The following is a 24736-nucleotide window of genomic DNA, read 5'->3' on the forward strand; positions in this document are numbered from 1 at the left end:
GATGGATGAAATAGCAAATATTTTAAGACTAACAGGGTTTTTAGCGACTGCGGGCCGATTATTGAAATTTATAGACGAAGCTATGGGCATAGAAGACGAAATGGAAATAGAGGAATCCTATTGGTGGAAGCGGGTGGTTACAATGGACTAATAAGGTAGGTAATATGTAGAGTAACGAACGGCAACCCTCGAAAGACCCCATAGTTAGTCCATCATTTTCTCCCTTAGTCAATTGGAACCACCCATTTCAACCAATAGGATCGCTCCATACTCCCTATGTCCTCTTTGTCTATAGATTTGTCTATCAATTTCAATAATCAGCCCGCTGGGCGACCGAAACATGATCAATTCAGGGAATGCGTTTTTTCAGCAAAGGAAAACCACGGAAAATACAGGGAATTTATCTAAATAAAACCTTTGAAATTCAGGGAATTTGGCACCTTGCAGGTTATGTTGTTTGAAAATTTTAAGTTTTGATCGTCTGAATGATTTCTTCGCTAAACTCTGCCTCGTTGCAAACCCTGTAGAAACTAATAAAAAACATAGGAAATTGGGAACTTCGCAAAACCCAGACTAAGTATTAAGCAGTTTTCTCATTTGGAACAAGGTCTTTTTTTTACCATTTGATGGGAGGTGAATTTTTCTAGGCAAGTGGAACCGGATATTGCAAGCCACCAGGCAGATCTCCCTCTCAGAAGCTAATTGAAGGTGTAGCGGTTGTTTGTAAACAATGGAAATTAGATGACTTCTTCAATTATATAACTCGAAAAAAAAAAATCAACGAGTTTTTTTTCCGTCTCTAATTTTTTCTCACGCTTTATCTCAGCGACGCGGGGAGTCGCTCGCGACAATGCAGACGGATTCGTAATACTGCTTCGTCGCATTCACGATACCGAGATGAAAACTGGTTTTCCGATCCCTATCACTGCATTTTTCATCTGGCAGAGATCGTTCTCAGTAATGTGTAAGCCCCAGTTTGTCAAATTGCACCTGGCTCGTCGTTAGTTAAAGCATCTTACTGAACCTTAAAAGTACTTGGAACAGCCATCGATTCCAGTCCCTGAACAAGTCCTCAACCATTGTGTGAACCGCGTCAAACAGAAAGGAACCAAGCCACAACAGCTACTGCCGAATTTAATTGGGCAATTTATTTTTTTACATGAAAACGGTTGTGCGGATTTTTGTGCAAATTTCCATGAATTTTCTCCATATTACGAAGCAAGTTCCTCAACATTTTGGAAGGAATTCGCACATAGGTTCTTTTGCAAAAAGTTAAATTACCCAGTTACATTTAGCGATTGCTGATGTCAGTCGGTTCCGCCTTTCTGTTTAACGCGGTCTATACATATAACTGTGTACAATGAACGTGAGGATTTATGAACGTGAGGATGAACGTCGTCCAATAACGACTTGAATGACACATAAAGAAAGTAGAGCAAGAAACAAGACGAATATATTCACGTCCATTTTGGAAAAAGTATATTTTTCAAAAACTTTTTGCATCAGTATATTTCACAAATTTTATCCCGCTGCATCAAACCCCCAACTTGATGTAATTTTGCATCTTATTTTAAAAATTAAGGAGGCGCTGAGTGCTTACGACATTACCTTTTAACTGCTCTTTTAAGTTTGACTAATTCGCCATTAATGCTCTTTTCTGAGTTTGGTCATTTTTCACTTTTTCCATTAACAATACAAGGTTTTTTTACGTAGAAATACGGCTTCCGCCAACCCCACTGGAGATGGTTCTTCGTGTCTTAAGTATTGGGGCTCATATAACACCATGAAACCTTGGAGAAAATCGTAATTTCTTGTAGTTTCAGCTATTTTTTCATTTAATTTTAAACTAATAAATAAAACATTAATCTCCCTCCCTACCCGCCAAATCTCCACTCATACTAAAAACAGTTTTTAAGTCGTAGAAGGTTCATATAGCATTACGTCTTTTTGAGGATGCAGTAAATCATTACATAGCTTTCAGAGATTTGTTTAAAAGGTCCCTACAGTGGAAGAAAAACGAGTTTGGTCGTATGCTACCCTGCTTCTTAGCAATACAAGGCGTTTTTTCTTAAAAACGCCGCACGAACAATGGGACATTGCTGCATCTGTTCCGATTTCTGCCGCATATGCATCGAAAACTTCAGTTTGCCTTCAAATGAGAAGGTAGGCAAAAACGGGTACTCCGGAGTTGGAATAGTTGTATCCTCACATTTTTCCCGTAATGAGAACTTAAACGGTGCGGTCGGTTGGTGGCACGGAGTTTCTTGCTCTGCTCCTGTAATTATTTCGTTGACTGTATTCGCGGGGAAAGCATGATTGAAAACTTCATCGCCCTTGCGTTAGTATAAAATATCGGGCGTAATGATAGTTAAAAGATTCTGAGCTTCTGCCGCACGATGTCACGGCGGTGTCGAGTTTGCCTTCAATTGAGAAGGTAGGCAAAAGCGGGCACTCCGAAGTTGGAATAGTTGTATCCGCCCATTTTTCACGTAAGGAGAACAAATACGGTGCAGTCGTTTAGCGGCAAGTTTTGCTCTTTCTGCCGCACAATGTCACGGCGATGTCAATTTTGCCTTCACATGAGAAGGTAGGCAAAAGCGGGTACTCAGGAGGTGGAATAGTAGTATCCGTTCAAACTCGTTGGAATTCAATGATCAGGATCATTCAAGCTTGTTGAAATTCTATGATCAGGATCATTCAAGCTGGTTGAAATTCAATGATCAGGATTATTCAAGCTCGTTGAAATTCAATGATCAGGATCATTCAAGCTCATTCGGGCTCATTAAAATTCAATGACCAAGTGAACGGCCAATTGAATGATCTGGATCGTTCATTTTTCAATAAGCTTGAATGATCCATTTTTTCCCGGGAATGCCTTCAATTGAGAAGGTAGGCAAAAGCGGGTACTCAGGAGGTGGAATAGTAGTATCCGCACATTTCCATGTATCGAGAACACAAACAGTGCGGTCGGATGGAGGCAATGAGTTTAACGGGAGCTGTGAAAGTTGGAAGTGTGTTTTTATTTCCCTGGTGCATGGTCGCCTTTGTCTCCCACGCGACGCGACGGTAGTCGTCGGATTCTGGATTATTCCGGTTAACTCGAGCGGGTCGCCGAGGTACCACCACGAGTAGTGACCGACTTTCGAGGGATAGCTCGCTGTTGCGTCACAAAGCGGGAGCATCGTTTCGTTCTGCATAGGAGGGCTCTTGCCAGCGTTGTTCCCGTTCGAGTTCCGGACTTTTTTTAATCAGTCCTCTCGTTCCAATGGCGTGGCGTGCTTTGCGATATATCGATCGATGACCCATTTAAACTTATAGAAAAGGATCGATGTACGGAGTGTTCGCAACGAACACCTTAAAATCGATTCTTTACCATAGCTTCAAATGGGGAAATATCGAAAATCGATTCTTTACCATGGCTTCAAATGGGGAAATATCGAAAATCGATTCTTTACCATAGCTTCAAATGGGGAAATATCGAAAATCGATTCTTTACCATAGCTTCAAATGGGGAAATATCGAAAATCGATTCTTTACCACAGCTTCAAGTGGGGAAATATCGAAAATCGAACATTCACGCCTCTACACCAGTGGCGTGGCGTGCTTTGCGATATATTGATCGATGTACCATTCAAACCTATAGAATAGGATCTATATACGGAGTGTTCGCAACGAACACCTTAATATCGATTCTTTACCATAGCTTCAAATGGGGAAATATCGATGATCGATCGTTCACGCCTCGGCACTGTCGCGTTCCACTCCTCGATATCCTTCTGGGAGCATTCCAATTCGTTGCCCCTTTTTTTGGGAACCCAGGGAGCTCATTGAGGTATGGTGCACCAAAGAAGGAGGGAGAAGACAGAAAGGGAAGACGAGCAGGAGAAACGGTGATGAGATGAAAAATAGAAAAAAGGTAATATGAAAGGAAGGATTAATATGCAAAAGAGGAAGGAGGGGAGAAAGAGGAAGACAAAAGTAAGTAATGATGAGAAAAAAGAGGAAATAAAGTAAGATTGAGAGGAGGAAGAAGAAGTAAAAGAGGAGGAAGGAGAGAAATGAGAAGAGGATAAAGAGGAGGTAGAAGCAGTGGTAGCAGAAGAGGAAGGAGGGATAGAAAATGTAATTTCTTCGTCGATTTCTTCCTTTTTTCCTTCCTTCTCCTCGGCTCCTTCTTCTCTTTCCATTTCCTACCCCTTCTAATCTTCCTCCTCATAATTTTCCTCTACTCCCGCTTCTTCTTCTTCTTCCTCTTCTTCCTCTTCTTCCTCCTCTTCCTTTTCTTCTTCCTCTTCAACCTCATCTTCACCACTTCTTGTCTTTTTTCTCTTTCTTGAAACTACTGCATCAACCAACATAGGTCATCCCTGAAGTCGACCATTTGAACGTATCGCGAAGTCGAAGGAAGATTAGTCGCGAATTTGAGAGAAACGTCGCTAAAGTTTGCCATCACTTTCGGCAGCCTTAGACCCCACTTCCAACGGTTGTAACTTCTAGCTTGAAATTTCGACGACAAGTTTTGTACGGGAAACCGTTATTTTTAAGTCCAAATCGGGATTTCACCGCACTGAACAGCCAGAGTTTTCACCTTAGGAGCCTTTTTGCCTTCCATCATTTATTCCCTCTGTGAAGTATAATCGGAACGCAAGGGGATAACCCGCCCCCGCCCCCTCTCAAAGGATCCAGAAGGTATTAAAGTAATGAGCGGGTGAGCCACTACAGCAGAAAGGATTATTTTTTTAATGCCCCCTTTTATTTATCGGATTAGGTTCGGGCGGCCGGGAATCGCAATCTAGGTCTCTCAAAGCCATCAACGGGGGAAATGATTGGTATGCTCTGCCATGTTACCGAAGAGAGTGGTAATGACCAAATATTTGAAAAAGGATTTTTTTTCGAAAATATTCTACGTATCTGATTTAAATCAATCGAACGATTACGCTACGATACCAAAATCTGCCCTACCTGCAAAATTCGAGGGCTGTCTGAGAGCAGCGAGTGTGCGGAAATCATCGTCATTTCCGACAACAGCAGTAAGCCCATATATTCCACGAAAAAATATGTACTTACTGCTGCCATGTGCAAAATTTTACTCTTCTCTGGCCACATTAGACCGTAAAATTGGTTGTCTGTGATGACTTGGACTAAAACAATGAGACAAATGCTGAGAATATTTTTCCCCCTCCACGAACTTAAGAGACAGATTTTCTTATTTCCGATGGAAATCAGATGAAAATGAAAGCAAATCCCGGGTTTAATTTAAGAATGTTCCTTGGAAATCATAGATCTATCCGGGAATGAAAAAATCGAGAATACTATAGACTTAATGCTATCAATGTCCTTAATTTTGCTGATTCTCCATGAAGTCTTCTGGGCATGAAAGCTTTACTGCCTTGCTAAGGAAAAACGCCGTATGAACCTTACGCTTTTGCTAAATATCCATGTATACAAAACAAGATTTTCTGGGAACATTTTGAACGTTTCCCTCCAATTTTTCAGAAAATTTGGCCCGCAGTTCTATGAAAATCATCCGAAATTCCTTTGGAAGTATATTCATGACGCTTCTTAAAAATAGTACTTTATCAACGGACATTTGGCAACGTTCATGTGCTCGTTCGCCGTTACTCCTCACCATGCTGCCGTGCTAAGGAAAAACGTCGTATGAACCTTCAGGCGCTGCCAAATTTCCTTCGATAAAGTAGGAATTTATTGGAGAAGTTATGTAAATATTTTTCCTCAAAATTTTCAGACGATTTAGCTCGCACTTTAATCTAAAATATCTGACAATTTCAAGGAAAAATGTGCATGAATGTCGTCATAAATACCTGTTTTATCCGGGGAAATTTGGCAACTCTCGAATGTTCATACGGCGTTCTTCCTTAGCACGGCAGCATGACTGTGCGTGTTCGCCAATTCAATCCTCAAGGTGTTAGTAATAGGTGCGCGGATACGTAGAAACATTCAGAACACAGTTAACCGGTCGATGCAACTTAATTAACTTGGGTGTAGGGTTGGGTTGCGTCCCCAAATTTGAAGGCGAACTAGCAGCGATCTCGCTTCCAAGCGATGCGTCGCAGCGTAGCGCGGAATCGCAGGGATCCCCGGTGTTTTTTGAAACTTATGCACCTCCTCCACCGCCCCAGCATCCCTGCCAGCGTCTGGAGTGGCTGCTTCTCATCCCATCCCGTGTCCCGTGTCGCGAAAATTGGACGGGGAGCGCGGGTGGGCAGAAGGGACAGCGGGGACAGCCCCGCGGCCATCCGTGCTCCTCGCGGTAATCCCCTCGTTTCCCGTCGTCTTTTACGGCTCCGCAGTCTCGGAGGGATTTTTATCGCTACCCTCCCGTTCTCCCGTATATCCTGCCCCGGGAGACGACGCACAGTTGAACGAGTCAATAGGAGAGGTCGGACAAAATTCGAAAACTTTAAACGCTTATAACTCCGTTTACACATGGATAATAAAAACACATTGGCATCTAGAGTCCAGACTCTTAAAACATCGACAAGAAAAAGTACTCTTGATTGTAATCCGAATCTAGCTTAAATCAAGAACCAAGCCTCTTAATTTAAGCGGATTTCGTTTTGATTCAAGCAAAAATCCGATCGAATCAAGAGTATTCTTTCTTGTCAATGGTTTCAAGAGTCTGGACTCATATCCAATGTGTTTTTTGTATCTTTATTCCCCGTGTTTTTACATAGATGTTTTGACGTTCTTAAAAGTGGGCCGTAGTTTCATCGTGAAATGTCCTTCTGGACGCACTCTTTGAAAGTTAAAATGTGACGATTCAAACATCAAAATTTGCAATTACATCCAAAAATTTCATGTCCGACCTCTCTGATTGACTCGATCCCTTGTGCGACGGCAATCGGGGGCCCGTCTACGCGGATCGCAAGGAGTCCGAGACCCTGAATATTCTTTCTATTGATCAGTTCGGTTCCTTTGTGTCTACGCAGTTCAAAATTTTGGAGTGAAATTCTGTGCTGGAGTCTATAAAGCGCCCAAAGACTTGAGTGATGTGAAATGCGGAACGGAATATATTTCCCTGTTGGAGTGACTCAAACTATTACAGAGCGGAATCCACTCGATTTGAGGAGTGTCATACGCCGTAATAGTACTAATTTCACTTCGCATTCATATCACTGGTTTCTTTTTGGAAAATATGCATGGAGAGCACCCCGAGTGCTATACTGTTTTCAGTGGCGTGGCTTGCTTTGCGATACATCGATTGATTTGCCATTTAAATCTATGAAAAATGATCGATTATCAAAGTGTTCACAGCGAACACCTCGATAATCGATTCTTTAATACAGCTTCAAATGGAGAAATATCGATAATCGATCATTCACGCCACGCCACCGTTGTTTTATATACTCAGGCACCGAATTTTACTCCTCGATTAACAGTATATTTCAGGAGTCATTACTGACTAAAGAACCCGGAATGGGTCAGTTGCACCAGTCACAGAATCGTTTTTTGATGGTTTTAGCTTACATATTGGTAAAGAATAAAATGTGTCCAAACGCCAAGTTTCTACGTCCAATATGTACAGAGTTATCACTCATCGAAATTGGCTACCAAAAATAGGCCCATTAAACGTCAAAAGAATAACACCGGGCTCCGAAATAATTCCTCCTCACATAGTCCCGGAAAATTCAGGGCAAAGTTCCGTGCCTGCAAAGTGGATTCAAATCCACGCGAAGATGTGAAAGCATCGACTTAATGGAAATGTAGACGTCGAGTGAACTCTCAAATTTTCAGAGCTATTATTTCACAGCGAAGAAGCCCGACAAGTTGTATCCCATTACATTCTGTCTCGGAAAACACCGTAGGGAGAAAGAAGTGCGGTTATTGCACCGCCGTCTCCAGGGAGTAATGTCTTGAACAACAGTCAATAGTGCTTTTGCACCGTTAAAGTTCTTCATTTTTTGCATAGGTCACCTCTTTCTGAAGCAAGAAGTTTTGTCCCATGGTATTTGAAACGAGTCTTGCATTCTGGGACTGTAACGAAGGGTTGTACGCCCCCTGCGGGCTGATTATTGAAATTGATAGACGAAGCAATAGATAAAGATGACTTTAAAAAGGATATGGAGGGATTAAATGATATTTTTTTACTTTCTCATCCTGGTCTGATGCAGTAGGAATCAGGTCTTCAGGATCATGTTCATTGAAATCATGTTTAGGTACCAGATGGATGAAATAGCAAATATTTTAAGATTAACAGGGTTTTTAGCGACTGCGGGCCGATTATTGAAATTTATAGGCGAAGCTATGGACAAAGGAGACGAAATGGAAATAGAGGAATCCTATTGGTGGAAGCGGGTGGTTTCAATGGACAAAGGACGTAGGTAATAGACTAACTGGCGGCAACCCTCGAAAGACCCCATAGTTAGTTCATCATTTACCCCCTCCCCCTAGTCTATAAGAACCACCCATTTAAACCTATAAGATCGCTCTATACTCCCTTTGTCTTCTTTGTCTATAGCGTGTCTACAAATTCAGTAATCGGCCCGCTGGCCTCTCAACTCAACCCACAGAGGACGCTCCCAGAATCGTTTTTCAAAAGTAAAAGAAAATGACTCTTTTAGCAGTTATTACCTGTCGATAGTCGCAAAAATCGTGAAAATCAGTTCTGAATCAGATTTCTAGAACAAATCTCACTCCATCTAAAATCATGTGGGAGTAACGCGTAACACATGAACGCTGAGGCGCGAAGCGCTTCGGGGTATTGGACTGGCGGTTTTATTACAGGTGTTCTGGGGACGCAACCTTAGTTCTGAAAAAATTGAAAATTGAAACTGTCGAACTGAGGAAACTAACAATTTCATATTGTGTAACATCAGAGGAAGCATGGTGACATATCTAAAAATTAAAGAGAGCGGGCTTATCTAAATGCAGCCAGTCGATGGTCGATAAAATTATGGAAATCGGCTTAGTGGATGTTCAGAATGAACTACATCAGAAAATGGAAAGTGCCAGAGTCTGATGTTAAAAAATATGATAGTTAAAATGAAAAGTAGGTGACTATTTTTTATATGTGTCTTATAATTATTATGAGGCAGTGCTGGAGGTTTTAAATGCGAATATTTAATAATCTAAATCACACCTCTGATTTCCTGGTCATGTATTTTCATCTGGATTTTCCTCGGCGTTTGTCGACGCATGTTAATGAAATACTTTTTTCTTCCCTCGTCGCCACTTAACTGAATCCTTTTTCTATTTCTCGCGAACATCAAAGAATTCTTAAGTGAATTCCTCTCACTAGTCCTTTCTTCGTGTTCAATCGAAGTTGTGTGACCGCGCCTAGTGTCTAGTGCCTTTTTTAAGTCAAACCATCACCATTAGTTGATCGTATTTATGCCAAAAGGAACCATATCTCACGCAATCCCAGTGCACATAGTTCCTTTTAGCATAAATACATCCAGTTGACCCACTCTCTTACTCGAGTTTTTTTTTTCCCCCCAATATAAAGTTAAGTATCTTGTACTGCCGAAGGCCTTTCTTGTGGAAAATCAAAGTCTCGCCAACTTTTTATTTCATTTTTTTCATTCCTAGTGTTTTTGAATGAGATTTTCTAGCCCGACCCAAACCACGCCGCTCAGCCTTAATTGAAATTTGCATTTTCGTAGAGCTGACTCTTGAGATAATTTAAAGTTATTTTATGTTCTACAAGTTTCTTCGGTAATAAAATGGGGTTTCTTTTTTGTAGGTGTTCATAATGTAAATGGATTTTTAAACAGGCTGATTCTGTTGGGTTCGTCCCGCTGTGCTCAAGAATAGTTCTAACTGAATTTTGTCTGAAGTAGGGTCGGTTCCCACTCGCTTAAAATGCACTTGACTGAACGTTCTTTTTAATTTTTAGGTCATGATAATGCTGATTCAACAATGTCTCAACTAAGTGGATGAATGGCATAAATTAACAACATAAAAGTGTAACGGAAAAGTTGTTAGATTGAAGATTTGGAACGGTTTGAATTGCTACTAAAAGTTATACTGGAACAATAAAATTGCAAGGAGTTTCCATGAAGCGGGCGTATTGATTTACGTAATGTCTCATAGATTCTAAAATATGTCGAGGGTAACTACGTACCGTAAAGGTTTTATATTCGCGAACGGAGGTAATCAATGGACGAAAAGTGTATACTGCAGAGTGTTGTAAGAAAGCAGACAAAGAACCAGGCTATAATGCATACGCTGAGAGACGACCCAGATAGTTATCAAAGGGGTGTCACAATCTTTTAAGCTCTTAGCGGCACAAAAAGCGTCATAATAAAAGCAACATAGTAAATAGAAGTAAAATGCTTGTGTAAATGGAATGAAAGAAAGGAAAGCTGCAAGGACACAAAAGGGGAGGGGCAAAATAAGGACAAGAATTTTCTCCACACGGGGCAAAAACCTATGTAAATCCGAAATATTTAATGTATCAAATATTACCCCCCACCCCCCCCAACTACTACTCATTGAAAATTGATGAATAGCTTGTTTTGAACATGCCCAATTTCGAAAAATAAGTGAATAATTAAACAAAACGAAAAATTCCGAAATTCGAAAATAACTTCAATGAGCCGAAAATGAACGATGATTGGAAATATTTTTTTGGCGCATGTTGTGTCTGTGTCGTTCTCTAAAAGAGCCCCGTGGTTCAAAATATGAAATTTCTCGGTACTTTAAGTGTAAATACACAGGGAATAAAAAAAGTGAATTTTGATTCCCCGATCCTAACGTCATTGACCCTTACCCAGACCATCACCTGCCAGCCCAGAGTTGGCGGCTTGTGTGAAAACGGAGGGTTTTTCGTCACTTCAACGTTTGGAAATAAAATATTGTGCTCATTTACCGCGTCACTTTGCAATTCGGGACTCCCAAACGGTGCGGTGGCGTTTGCGGACGTGGCGTTTGCGGATTCTAGAAATCCGGTGGCGTTTGCGGATTCTCATATTTTGACGGTGGCGATTGCGGACAGGCGGAACAGGGTCGGTGGACTTTGCGGACCAGAGAATTTCGGCGGTGGCGATTGCGGACGGAGGGGTAGGCACCTACTTATGCTGCCCCCCACCCCTGCGCTGTATATTAAAGAGAAAAATTACCGGAGATGCTCTGGATTCCTTTTCGTGGATGTAGAATGAAAAAAAATATTAGTATTAAACATTATATTAGTATAAAAACATATGAGCAGCGAACATACAATAAATTTTTAAAAAAGGCATATCAGAAATCAAGAAACTGAAAAATCGTCAGTTTCAGTCCATTTTTAGGATTAAAAACATGTTCTGGGTTCTAGTCCAAAATTACTGAAAGTCAAAACAAGCAGGAAGCTCCAACGCATTGGCGTCGGAGAGCGGCTCTGGGGGCAGTAGTTGTAGTCAAGAATGAGGGCCTAGACACATTTTGTCATTGATGTACAATCCGACAACTGTCGATTCAATCAACGAAAACGATTCAAACTGTCGAATCGCCCCAATGGCCACGATAGTTGTTAGACGTTTACGGTTTCCCTGGTAACCTTTGTTTGCTATCAGCTGATATCAAGTAATATGACTAGGAAGCTCCAACCCAGTGGTTAAAGCTTCCTTAACCGCGAAAACTTTAAAATTCAAATTTTCAAATTTTGAACGTAAAGTACATTTTTTCCATCACGAGATAAAAGCACAAACAAGTTTTGAATTGTTGACTGTATCACCATGATTCCAAAAATACAATACACAACATAGCATTGACTAACAATAAAACAGTATGCAATAAAATAAAGTCATGACAAGGAACATAGCCGAAAATGGCGCCGATTCCCATCAACCAACGCGCGGTCTCTACAATGTAACATGCTGCATTGATACTCCCCAGCTGGGACCGTCCGGAATAGCAGCTCTAGTGCAAGCACCAGAGCCGCTAAAAATTACATATAAATAATGAAAACAGATAGGTACATAGGTACATTTTTGTCTGAAATTATATATGAAAAGCATGGAGAAAGCTTAACAAAAATTATTGTTCAGCCAAAGATCGCCAACGGACCTATGGCGCTTCTTACTCCATGTCGGCAATTTGCAACGAATAGATTAATTAAAATATTTATTAGCATATGTATTTTCAGACAAAAAATGGACCTACGTACCTATTTGTATGTGTTTTCATTATTCATATGTAATTTTTTTACTTTCAGTAATTTTGGACTAGAATCCACAACATGTTTTTAATCCTAAATATGGACTGAAACTGACGATTTTTCAGTTTCTTGATTTCTGATATGCCTTTTTTAAAAATTTATTGTATGTTCGCTGCTCATATGTTTTTATACTAATATAATGTTTAATACTAATATTCTTTTTCATTCTACATCCACGAAAAGGAATCCAGAGCCTCTCCGGTAATTTTTCTCTTTAATATACAGCGCAGGGGTGGGGGGAAGCATAAGTAGGTGCCTACCCCTCCGTCCGCAATCGCCACCGCCGAAATTCTCTGGTCCGCAAAGTCCACCGGCCCTGTTCCGCCTGTCCGCAATCGCCACCGTCAAAATATGAGAATCCGCAAACGCCACCCGATTCATAGAATCCGCAAACGCCACGTCCGCAAACGCCACCGCACCCTCCCGAACCACCGAACCAGAGCTCATTGCCTGTGTCTCATTGAACTGAAAATTACATTCATTCGGACATCGCTCCCTCATCCACCTACAAGTTTGGGTCCTTGGCCTCCTCTTGTGAAGGCTGTTTATTCAAGCGCTTCGCAGCGAGTTTCCTCCTCTGGAATTTTATTTTTTAAAGAGAAGAAAGTTATCGGAAAAACTCAGCGGAAACTTCTAGTATTCATAAAAATATTAATTTATGCAAGTTGTTTGAATATTCCTCAATCGCTGTTCAGAAGAAATTGTTCACCCTCACCGCACCGGTCTGGAGCTTTGCTATGGGAAATGGAGCCATTAATTTATATTTTTGTGCGAAATTAATATATTTTTATTGTGGGGCAAGTTCTGCACTCGAAGCAATATTGGGTATAATCGAAAAACTCGAATCACGCATTCGAGTCGATCGATGTTGAAATCGAACGTAGGTTTCAACATCGACTAATCGAGGGGTTGGCAAGGCAAGGTGCATAAGTACAGTTTTTGCTATTTCAAGGAATACGCGGTTAAAGTTTCAAAATGTATACATGGAGCCGCTGGAAAGGAAGTTTAAACTCTTTTTGATGCTTTAAAGTGAATGCGTTAAAATCAATTTTATATGTGAATTTTTCTCAGAATACACTTTCGAACTAGTTTTAGTTAAGCTCATGAATATCTCAATCACGGCCGGATTTACCTACTTGCCTCCCATGGGTCGCCTGTATTTTGCCACCTCCTTCTCATTCGTTTTGAAACAGATACAAACCATCAAGTAAACGTGCTGGAAGAGGAGGGGTGCATAAGACGCGTTTACTCGTGTTGGGCACATTTTTTGTGAAAGCCCTGTCAAGTCAACACAAGCAAAAGTTCACGGAACTTTGCGCAAGAGTTAAGTTCTGTAAACCTATCTCTGTGTGGACAAAGCCTTCCATTATTAAGAAATGAACGAAAAAATTATGCAAGAATGAACATGGTTTAATAAGTTTAATTTCCGCCACCGCGCCGACCGGACTGTGTTTGGCGCATTGCTTGAAGTATCCCCACAGTCTTGTAGGCGCTATGCGTTTCACGCCAACCGATGCTGACCGCTCTACGTTTGACGCAATGCGTGAAGTATTCATGCAGTCTTGTAGGCGCTAATTTGTGCTTCATGTTGACCGGCGCGCCGAGGGCCTCTCCTTTTCATCTCAAGTCCTCGTCATCATTGCATCCGCGCCGCTCCGTTCCAGGTCAAATTGCGTGTTTGGTTTCTCTCTCAACTAGACTAATGAAAGGTGCTGTCGTCTCTTGAACCATCGACAGACGAAAAAATTGGAAATTACTATTAACTCTCAAGAAATGAGAGATTTTGTCGCCTTTTCTCGTTTGTAATTTTTTTTGAATCGGATTTTTTTTTTGATACCGACATTTGAAAAAATTGCAAAATTTGCCGCCCTCTAAATTTGCCGCCCCCTAAATTTGCCGCTATGGGCCGCGGCCCATGTGCATGGCCACCGCCTAGATCCGGCCCTCATCTCAATGTTTTCAAAAACTGCACTTATGCGCCTTGTCCTCTAAGCCCCTCAATTCAAGTAAGTGAAACTGAAGCATGCCTGTAGGCGACGCACGAGGTCATTCATAAATGTGCCAATTAGTTTTTGGTGATACGCAACGCAGAAAATTTTTTGAATGGAATATTATCTTTCTAATAGGACAGAGCGTATTAATGTTGACGAAAACAATCAATGAATTAGTCTGAGCGTCCATTGTCTCGTGTGTCCGTAGATATGCCGTTACGCGATGAACCTTGTTTTTAGCAGATGATTGTAAAACAATTAACAATAAACCCTTCGCAACCCCCCCCCCCCTCCGAAGAAGAGGAGGGAAGGGAAGAACGTTGAATAATTATTTTTGTCTTGTGTCTGGTAGATCGAGGGTGTCAGAAATGGGATCTAAGACCGTATCATCGTGAATTATAACGGTGGAAAATCACAGCTCTAGGTGCCATAATTCGAAGTTTCCCTCACGAAAGAACATAACCATACGTTTCGAGTAGTTAGTGCCGAATTTCCCCTCGTAAATTGCGTTTTTACTAGAAGAATCTTGGTATCTCTACTTAAAAAGTTCCACTAATTTTTCCTCTGATCTCCTGTGAAAATCAGAAAAATGTTAGACAAAAATTGCGCATGTACATTCTTGTAAAGAAAAAATAAATTGTTTGAGTCAATTTGGCAACTTTGGAATGGGATTACGCTCCTCCGTCCGGGAAACAAAAAATTAGGGAAACAAGCGGACAGAGAGGGCTACATTCTGTGTGTTTCAAATTCAAATTATGAAATAAGGATCATCAAGTACAAGACCTTGTCATTGTGAGTGTGAATTTCCTCAAAAAAATCTTGATAATATAATATGCCTCTCGAAGAGCTTAAACCAGTAGAATGTTTGGAATCCTGGAAACGGATTGTTTCAATCTTTTGTCACTTTTCATTACTCGAAAGGGTTTTAAAAACTGCTTGAGATCAAACTAGTTGATACCGCGATTTGAATTAGTAGTGAAGAATCAATTAGATCTTCAATTTGTCAGGGTGTCAAGCATCAGGATTTCCCGATCTCAGATTGAGTCAACGGAATCCGTTCATCAGGATTTGAGGAAAAATCGGTCGTAAAATCAGGATTTGAGAAAAGTCGGCCGTCCGCTTATTTTCCGTTAGTATCCGTTATCCGCCCGTTAATTTTTCCTCGCAAAAAATCAGGATTTGCTCAGGATTCGGAAAAATTATGAAATCAGGATTTAGCAGTCAAAAATCAGGATTTCAGGATTCCCAAAACGAAAAAAAACTAGACACCCTTTTTATCGGTATTTTGTGGAAAATCACAAATCTACAGGTGCTATACTTAGGAAACCAGCGGGCAGAGAGGGCCATATTCTGTATTCCTCATTCCTGCAAAAGGGAGAAAGGCGAAAAGGAAAAGGAGGAAAAGGTTCGTTTCATTCGAGCTGTAACTTTTTTCCATCTTAATATTCATGGACTCTCGACGAAAGACATGCGATGTCTTTCTTCTCACAGTGATCGCTGCTTTTCGTGTGGCCAGTCATTAAATTTCCTTTCCTTATCAGCAGCCTCTTACTCGCCCCGGGCAAAGCTTTAATATCTATCTAGGACGAAGATGCCAAGTTTTTAATTTCCTTTTAAATTCAAACAAAGGCAAGGAAGTAGTCATTCGTGCTAAGGGTAGATGTTTCGTTCAAGCGTATCCGCTGTAGCGAGTGGCGTTAGGATATCCTCATGAATATCTCAAGTTGGAACCACTGATTTTATGAGTGTTATTTTTTTGTTCCGAAGCTCATGATTGCCACGTTTTAGTAGCATTCAGCTCCACGGTTGGTTAACGTCTCATGACCGTTCGGTAGTGGCAATTCGCCCGCGTTAAGCAGGAAGGAACCAAGAAGGGACCAGAAAGGAGCCATATCAGCACCTGCCAAATTCAATTGGACTCTTGAATTTTTTTCATGAAAACGGAAGTGCGGATTTTTGTGCAAATTTCAGTGAATTTTCTGCATAGCACGAGGCAAATTTTCTAAAATTTTTAAAGGAATCCGCTCAAACGATCTCTTGTGAAAAATGAAATTGCCCAGTTAAATTTTGCAATAGCTGATGTTGCTCGATTCCTTTCTGCTAAATGCGGTCCAATAAAGCGCCTGGTTCCATCACATTTTCTCAAATGAAAGAATTGTTTTTTTTCCCTCGCTCGTCTTCTTAATTCCCCTCTCCTCCATATTGGAATTTTCTCTCCAGAGTCTCCAGTCACTTTGTTCTCTCTCCCTGCATTTTTTTTGGTTTTGTTTTTGTTTCTCTCATATCATTTAGTTTGTTTGTTTAAGTTTGTTGGTTTTTTTTGTTTGCGTGTTTGAATTGATCACCATGAGCCATTTGACCCATTTTCCTGACCGATGCTATATCCCTTTGTTTACTTGAGTTGACTCTTCCCGTCTGAGTTGCATCACAAAATGATGGCATTAGCGGTACCGAATTGGGTCAGCTGAAAACGCAGCTGCTTCGACGGGACCAGCACTCGCACCCGCTCGCGCTCGCTTCGTGCAGTGTTGCCAGTTTTTTTTTAAAAAAATAAACAACGCAATTTCATGCAACTGGAACTCTATCTCCTCACTCATCAGGGTGTCTACAAGTCCGGAATTCTCGGAAAATCCGGAAATAGTGCTGATTTTTTAAGGGCGGCCCGGAAGCACTGATAAAGAGCAGAAATTCCGCAAGTAGGTCCGTAATTTTTCCATTTTTTTGTCATTTTCGTCGCAATCTGAGCGGTAAATTCAAATTTTTGAAATTTTTCGAATTTCGTCAATTGGAGGCACTGAAAAAGCACTGAATTTTTCTGTTGAAGAGGTACTGAATTTCTTGGGAATGTACGGAAAAAGTACCGGAAAAGTACTGATTTTTGGCCAGCCTGTTTTAGTAGACACCCTGCTCATCTGGAATGAGTTCTGCACTTTTATTTTATTGAGGAGTTCGATGCGTTTGTCCTTGAATTTAAACTTACGTGAGAAGAGCGCAATGGAATAAAAAGTGGCTCTAGTTTACGAGCACGTCTTGGAAGGAGGGTATCAGTGATAGCAACAACATTGACTTCATTTTATTTTAGAGCCCTTGCATCTAGAGTGCCTGTAAACGGGAGAGAACAGCTATCTTTGTACCGCTCTCTGATTGGTTCATCAGTTTCAGGGTGTCATACAGCTCCGAAGTTGGCCCAATGTAAACAAACTGACCCAGAGGAACACGCACTATCGGCTGAGAAATGAATAATAATCACACTCAAAGGTTAATATTCGGTAAAAATATCCATCAAAGTTCGATTCAAACAATTCAGAAGTTGGATATAAAAAAATTTCCATCACATCCAAAATCATGTCTAGAACTTTAAAGGGACTCTAGAACTTTTGAAAACTTTTTTGCCATCTTGTTTGTTTATATTGGGCAAACTTTGGGGCTTCATGATAGCCGACCAATCAAAGAGCGGCACACTTTTTCTGTAGTGAAGGATTGAGATGGCAATACTCTCCCGTAGGTATATGGGTACTCCACTTGCATCGCAATTTGCGCTGCAATAATTTGCCGACCCAAGCCGCAGGGTGTAATTCTCTTTTGCTTCATTTTTTATTTTTTGAGTCACTTCTGCCATCGCGTTGTTGACATTTGAACTTGATTAAAACATCAGTTTGATTAAGAAGTCCGCTTAATTCGTTGGTCAGTTTGATAATGTGACATGAATTATTCCACGAGATGCACCTTCAAATGGGAGATTAGGCCAACATCCATCGCAATGCACGAACAGATATTTATTTCTCCACGTTCAGCTGTTGGCTGGCTTGCTTCCCTCTAACAAACCCCCATGTGATGCCATTTTCCGAGTGTAGAATATTTTATCCCTAATAGAAAAAAATCCATAAATTTTAAAATTAGCTCATGTATTAACCTTCATTTCGCGGATTCTGTGTTTGTTTTTAGAGTTTTCAAAATCATCGTTCTTCAAGTCAAGTCTCTAACATTTTGTTTTATTTTTTTGTTACAGTCGTTCCAAGGCAGTCAAGGGAGAGCGTATCTTTTTAACTCTGTGTAAGTCACCAATATTTTTAAACCATTCTTCAGAAAAAGAAAAAAACATTATCTCAGCCGTTACTTACTCCCATGGCCTGACTACAAAATTAGACATATATGTTGTGAAAGCATTTTACATTCGTTGGATTGCATTTTGCAAAAAGGAACCAGGAGCATTGCAATGTTGCTGAGATTGTGCAACTTCATCCATTGCAATAAAACTATTGAAACCCTGAAAAAATGAATTTACGAATTAAATGTACATGTCTTGTCCTAAATTTACAGTTTTTAGCGATAAAAATAGAAACTGTTTATAAATAATGGGTGTTTTCTTCCAAGACAAAAGAAAATGCACAATCTTAGCAACATTGCAATGCTCCTGGTTCCGTTTTGCAAAATGCAATCCAGTTACACTTGTGTTTTGCGAATTTGAGGATTATAAATTCTGTCATAGTTCTGCATAAGTTGCATAATATATTGCAAACACTAGATCAAGTTCTAAAACATTTTTCACAAGAGTGTACAAAAATTCCACTCGATGAATTGATTGAGGGGATGTTAAGATTCCACTCAATCCGCCATTCTATCTTAATCTCTAATTCAACATTGTGGTTTGCAATATGCAGGATGTGAATCAATAAATTTATTTACTTTTTTTCCCAACAGAGTTAATGTGGGCTGTGGGCCTGCAGAAGAAAGAGTCCTTTTAACTGGTCTCCATGCAGTCGCAGACATTTACTGCGAGTGTTGCAAGACAACTCTCGGCTGGAAATATGTAAGAAACCTTTGTTTTCCTTATTTTAGAATATGATTTTTTATAGACATATTAGATATGAAGGTGCTTTTTGGTCATGACATGCCTTGTTTAGTCCTAGCGCCTGGCAGCATCCCCAAGTGAAGTTCTGTCTAACTTTTGAACTGGAGTCAGGAGACACATGACTGTCTGATCTAGGACAGTAAAACATGTTTCTAAGACATTTTCTAGAAAAATGAGCCTTTCATTTAGGTATGGATGGATTAATTTTTCAATCCACGGTGTGCTAATCTCCTGTCAGTCGCTAGTGTCTAACACTGTCCAAAAATTCGAAAACAATACGTCTGATGCTGTTGCCAATGAGTTAAATTGTAACTGTCCATAGGAAAAGGGATCATTTACAAATACTAAAATTTGAGCTACTAATATTAGAACACAAAGAACATAATAAATACAGAAAAATATCGAACAAATCCGAAGTTTCACAAAGAAAAGAATGTAACGGAATAAAGTTGGCACTAGAAAGTGTGCGAGGGGCAACTGTGTAATGCTCGAGAAAAGTTGCCATGGAGACCAACCACAAAAACTCACGTGCTGGCATGCAAGCTCAGTCTATCAGACCAGAATTTGTAGTCATTGGGGTATTTCTCATGATAGTGTTCACTTTGTCTTTCACTAAAATACGCGAAAATAGTCAATTAATGAAAAATTGCTCTTTCTGTAAAACAGCCTTCTTTGTGGGCAAGAGGAATGCTGCACAAGTGCAAATTCTGATTTGACAGACTGAACTTGCGTGTCAACATGTGAGACTTATTACAATTAGATGTTTCCATGGCAACTTGTCTCAAGCTTAACACTGTTGCCACTTGCACCCACTCTTTATTTGCCAATTTCATTCTGTTGCATTCTTGTCTTCGTAAAAGTTTTGATTTTTGTTCTGCTATAGTGCTTAAAAAATGCAAAGGTCAATGTTTGCATGTCATCTTGAAGTCCTTTTCAAATCCAAGCTATGAGCTTGAATTTTCAAGCTAAGAGCTGCTTAGGGTCCTCTTTCAAACCTGAGGATTCAGTCTACAGCTTCGTGCCAACTGCAGTTTGATAGCTCTTACAACTTGCTGTATGCAAGAAGTGTTAGTTACTTTTGGAGCACCTTATGTAATATTGTCTTTGCCTGCCAGAAGTATCAGATGAACTATACTTTAGTAGAATAACCTTTAACCACGAATTCCCTTTTTGTTTTTCATTTCAGGAGCATGCCTTTGAATCAAGTCAAAAGTATAAAGAAGGTAAATATATCATCGAATTGGCTCACATGATAAAAGAAAATGGCTGGGATAGCGAGCCAATCACCAATAATCACTAGCCATGGCTGCGGTTTGCCATTGGCTCTGTGGTTTTCATCCATCACTCGCCTCCAAAATGAAATCTTGCAGCTCTCATCGTCGAGTGCTGCATGCATTAGTTTTTCATTTCTATTTTGTGATAAGTATCATTTAAGAATTTGATCTTTTCTGTGTAATTTTTTCTTAATTTCTCCTTTTTCTCTTTTTTTCTCGTTTGACATCTCTGTGTAATTTTCATCGTTTGACGAGTATGTTATATCTCTTAGGATTCATGTGCGTATGGTATGTATAGAATTTGTGTGTATCTGTTACGGTCTCAAGCGATCTTCACAATGATGATCTTCTCTTCGCTTCCTTTTTCTGAGTCTTCTCTGTAAGGTTTTTATTTTTGTCAATTAATTTGCCACATAATCCATTTGATCAGCTTTTTTTTCTCTCTACAATGGATGTCCATGATATTTTTCGATTTACTGGGCTCATAAGTAAAAAATGATGTCTAAATTTGTCGCATTTGATTGAAGGTACCTTACAAATCTTTGTGGAAATAAGAAATCTCTCAAGTCAAGCTTGTATGGTCTATCCACGAGTTCATATGGTTTTTCTGCAATTAATATGGACAAAGCAAAGAAATAAAATAAAGTTCTTATGATCTCTTCACATTAACCTTTTCTAAAGTACAAAAAATAATTTTAGTAGTTAATGCATTTTTAGGTGTGACAATTCACCTAAGAACAAAAGTCCAGTGGCATCATCTCTTGAAAGCCAGAATTCTTTAACAAAACATATAATTCCTTAATTACATCACGTCTGAATTTTTATCTGTGGCTTTAAAAAAAGTTTTTCGAAAAATTTGTGGAAATTAAAATAGAACCATTTTTCACAAGATGTAGGTATCTGTTTTTGAAGTTTTGAAATCTCACGAATTGAGTTTTTTTTTTAAAAATATGCTGCAATTACCAAGAATATTTCTGTTGAAAATTTTTCCCTGAATAATAGTTCAGCCATCCAAATTTTTGATCTGTTCCTTTTTGTTTCTCAAAGGATTTTTTGTTTATTCTATCTTTTAAACAAGTCCCTCTGCTCTGACTACTTTTATTTTTATGCATATAATTACAATGAAATAAAAATGCATTGCCAATTTAATGCTGATTAAATTTTAGTAATGACCATTTGCATTTTTGGTTTAATAAACCAACAACTTAGGAACAAATTAAAGGAATCATCACTTAGTAGGCTGATTTCTTATTCTGAACACCACGTAATGGAAAGTATTCCACATGACTTGTCAAACAGATGTACGAGGATTTTAAAAATTCTATGAATTGAATATTGGATCATTTTAAAATTTAAATATGCGGCTAGATTTTTCAGTAGTTTAATGTCTTTGTAATTACACCTATCAATTTTATAAACGTTCATGTCTCTTAAGTATTCAACGCTCGGAGTATCCTCTGTGAAAATTTTGTTTATAAATTTTTATGCCATCAACTTGACCTCTGAACTGTTCCCTGGCACATGATTTTTTAACATTGCTGGTTTTTCTCTCAATTTTATCAAATCACACACAATATGAACGAATCTGATCTCACGTCGACTCAGATTTGAATCAGTGAGAACAAATTTTACACACCAACTCGGTAACTTGAAAATGCTCACTTTTCACCAAGGACAGACAATTTTCATAAAGGTCATTGAAGTTACAGTATCTGTTCTAACTTGGACATTTAAAGTGTCCTTAAGTACTTGTTTTTAGGCACCAAAAATCTTTTTCTTCGAGTAACTTCTTCACCTACTATGCAGTTTTGTGTGTGTCTCGATTATTTTCATTTTTTCGAGTTGGTGTGTTTTTGTTCTCACTGATTCATTTGAGCTTAGCTCTAAAGTTTTTCTTTCTATTTTGAAGCTCATTTTAAAAGTATAATGAAAGACCAGCAGAAGTTAGCATCATGTCCAGGAGCAGGAATATTATATCTTGAGGAAAAAAATTGCTGTGATAAAAATTCTTTTAAGGTTCTTTTTGCAATTTTGTATTATACGTTCACGATTTTTTTGTTTTTTTTTTTCTTTCGTAGTACTTCGTAAAAACTTTCAAGCTGCTGACTAATGTAAAGAATCAATCCATCCTAAGCAACTCATATCCTGGATAATTGATTTCATTATGTGCAAAATTTTTGTTTTTTTTCTCTTCTGAAAGATCAGTAACTTTGATTTTTTCAAGAGTCAATTTCAATTTTTCATTTTGTGGTGAGTGTGTATTCTGAAGGGCTGCGTAGTAACATAGAAATAAAGAAAGCGTCAATATGTACCTTGCATCTAAATAACATTTAAAATTCTCTGGCATTCCTTTTATCAGTAACTTTAAAAGCCTACTGATTATTAACAACTCGAGGTTTCATATTTTGTTGTGTGCAATGAATGCATTCGTACAGTGTACTGTCTACATATAATGGAATTACTTTCGCCATAACTCCCAGATTGTTGTGTTGCATAAATTTTTCTCTTTCCATCTATTATTTTCTCTGACTGTATAATTTCTAATTCTTAGTCTATGACCATTTCTTTAATACTTGTAAAAGTGTGGTAAATTATTTCTTTTAGTCCAGCAATAACACTGCCTGTCTCGAAGTTTTGTATATTTTTCAAAACCTGTGTCCAAATCGTAAATTTTTTGCATTTGAGTCACACTCAGCAGGTATCATTATCTAAAATTATTAACTTACCACTGACTCTTATGTTTCAAAATATTTCTGTCAAAGAGGGTAAGTGTTACTCATACTCAGTTACAACAAAGGTTGGAAAAAAATCGGCTGTTGAGGAAATATGAAGGGATTATTTTTCATAGAGTTGTTTTTTATCCTTATAATCTTTTCATCAACCAGTCATTACCGGCGTATCATTCACACATTACATGTGGATAATCTATCCTTAAATTCTGACCGATGAGATTGTAACCAAGCTGATTACTTCATTTACTTCATTTCTCTGAAATTGGTACCTGTAAAAAAAAAATGAAATTAGCTTCCTATGTTTCTGCAGAGTGAAAACAATGTTGTGTATTGTATGAATAAAAGTTGGTTTCTATCTGGAGTATGAACCCGAGCGCTTGTAAATTAATCAATTTATTTTTTTAAAACTGGTTGTTACTCATTGACCTCACGATGTACAGTATGAAAAATTATTCATCAAATGGTTTTTCTTTTCTTTTCGTTTATTTATATTTTCCCATTCACGCTGAGTGTTATTTTTGTGTACAAAAATGGATATTATTCAAACATTATTTTGGGAAAGTTATATTTTTTTAAAAGAAAAAATAAATGCAGATTTATTGTTCAGAAAATATATTTATTACAAAAGAAAAAGAATTCATACAATTTATCATTTAAAAAAGAATTTATCAGAGAGTACCTCTATTATTGTACCAGTTAATCTCGCAGCAGGTGGCATTGTGATCAGAAGAAAGAAAATAGTATGTTCTATCTCTTATTTTGAAAAGTTCCGCAGAACTTAATTGAATATTACTTTACTTAATCTATATATTCTTCCTTATAAGTATAAATGGTCAGCTTTTGTCCATTGAATATTATCCCCTTCAAGACTTTTTATTTTTCCGTTTTAAAACATTAGGTCAGTATCTCTTTTCCCTTTTTTTTTTGAAATACCAAATTAGGCAAGAGGAGAAGTTGTTTAAAATTATAAATAAAATAAAAAAGAGAAAATAAAAAAGCTAGTCCCTTAGTGACGAAGCAAAGACTATTTGGTTGGAATGCTGAAGGTCTTTACTCCAGAGGCAGGTCAAATAAAAGTATCCCTGTATAATAGAGCAAATTTGCAGCCAGGTTGAATTTCATCCATTAAATTAGGAACTCGCCAAATAACCAGTGTGAATAGTTAATTTGAAGAGACTGTGTTCGTCTCTTCAATTGTAAGTTCCAAGAGAACAACGTTGAATGATCCAGCCAAAATGGTAAATTTTTAGTGTGCAGTGGTGAAGAGCCCAGTTGTAATTCTTGGAAATGCTTCGTAATTATTCCTATAAAATGATAAAATGAATTTGTTTTCTACACTTTCATTTTACATCCGAGGTTAATCAATATTTGCAACCATTGTCTCCTCGAAACGGCTGTGTTCTGATATCAATGCCCCAAACTTAGATCACTTACTTACTCTTTTACTCTGAGTACCTCAGAAATATAAGTGGAAGCTCATGACAGCAAGCAGTGCTGAACTCACTCTGGATTTGTCGGTAATATTATCTAAACTAAGTTTAAAAAAAGAAAAGTGTTATTCTCTCTGAATGAATTCCTGCAGAAAAAAATACAGCCATTGAAGCATGTCCACCTTGTAAGGGAATCTGTTGAGCATAAGAGACAGATGAATTATAAGACTTCCCATAGGAGACACCACCTCAGAATCATGATGGGCTTGTTCAAAAAGTTTGAAATCTACTCCTCAACGC

At 38.8% G+C, this 24736-nt stretch overlaps 1 protein-coding gene across 1 annotated transcript in view; it reads left to right on the top strand.

Moving 5' to 3' along the window:
* Positions 1 to 24335, top strand: part of Ypel (Yippee-like) — a 134158-nt gene extending 109823 nt beyond the window's left edge. Inside the window, exons 5-7 of the mRNA XM_019051937.2 lie at positions 18158 to 18201; positions 18850 to 18958; positions 20187 to 24335. Coding sequence (XP_018907482.2) covers positions 18158 to 18201; positions 18850 to 18958; positions 20187 to 20300 — 267 coding nt within the window. The 3' untranslated portion in view covers positions 20301 to 24335. The remainder of the gene's footprint in view (positions 1 to 18157; positions 18202 to 18849; positions 18959 to 20186) is intronic.
* The last annotated feature ends 401 nt before the right edge of the window (positions 24336 to 24736 follow it).

The sequence above is a fragment of the Bemisia tabaci genome, chromosome 5 (genome assembly GCF_918797505.1).
Source record: "Bemisia tabaci chromosome 5, PGI_BMITA_v3".
Taxonomy (NCBI): domain Eukaryota; kingdom Metazoa; phylum Arthropoda; class Insecta; order Hemiptera; family Aleyrodidae; genus Bemisia; species Bemisia tabaci.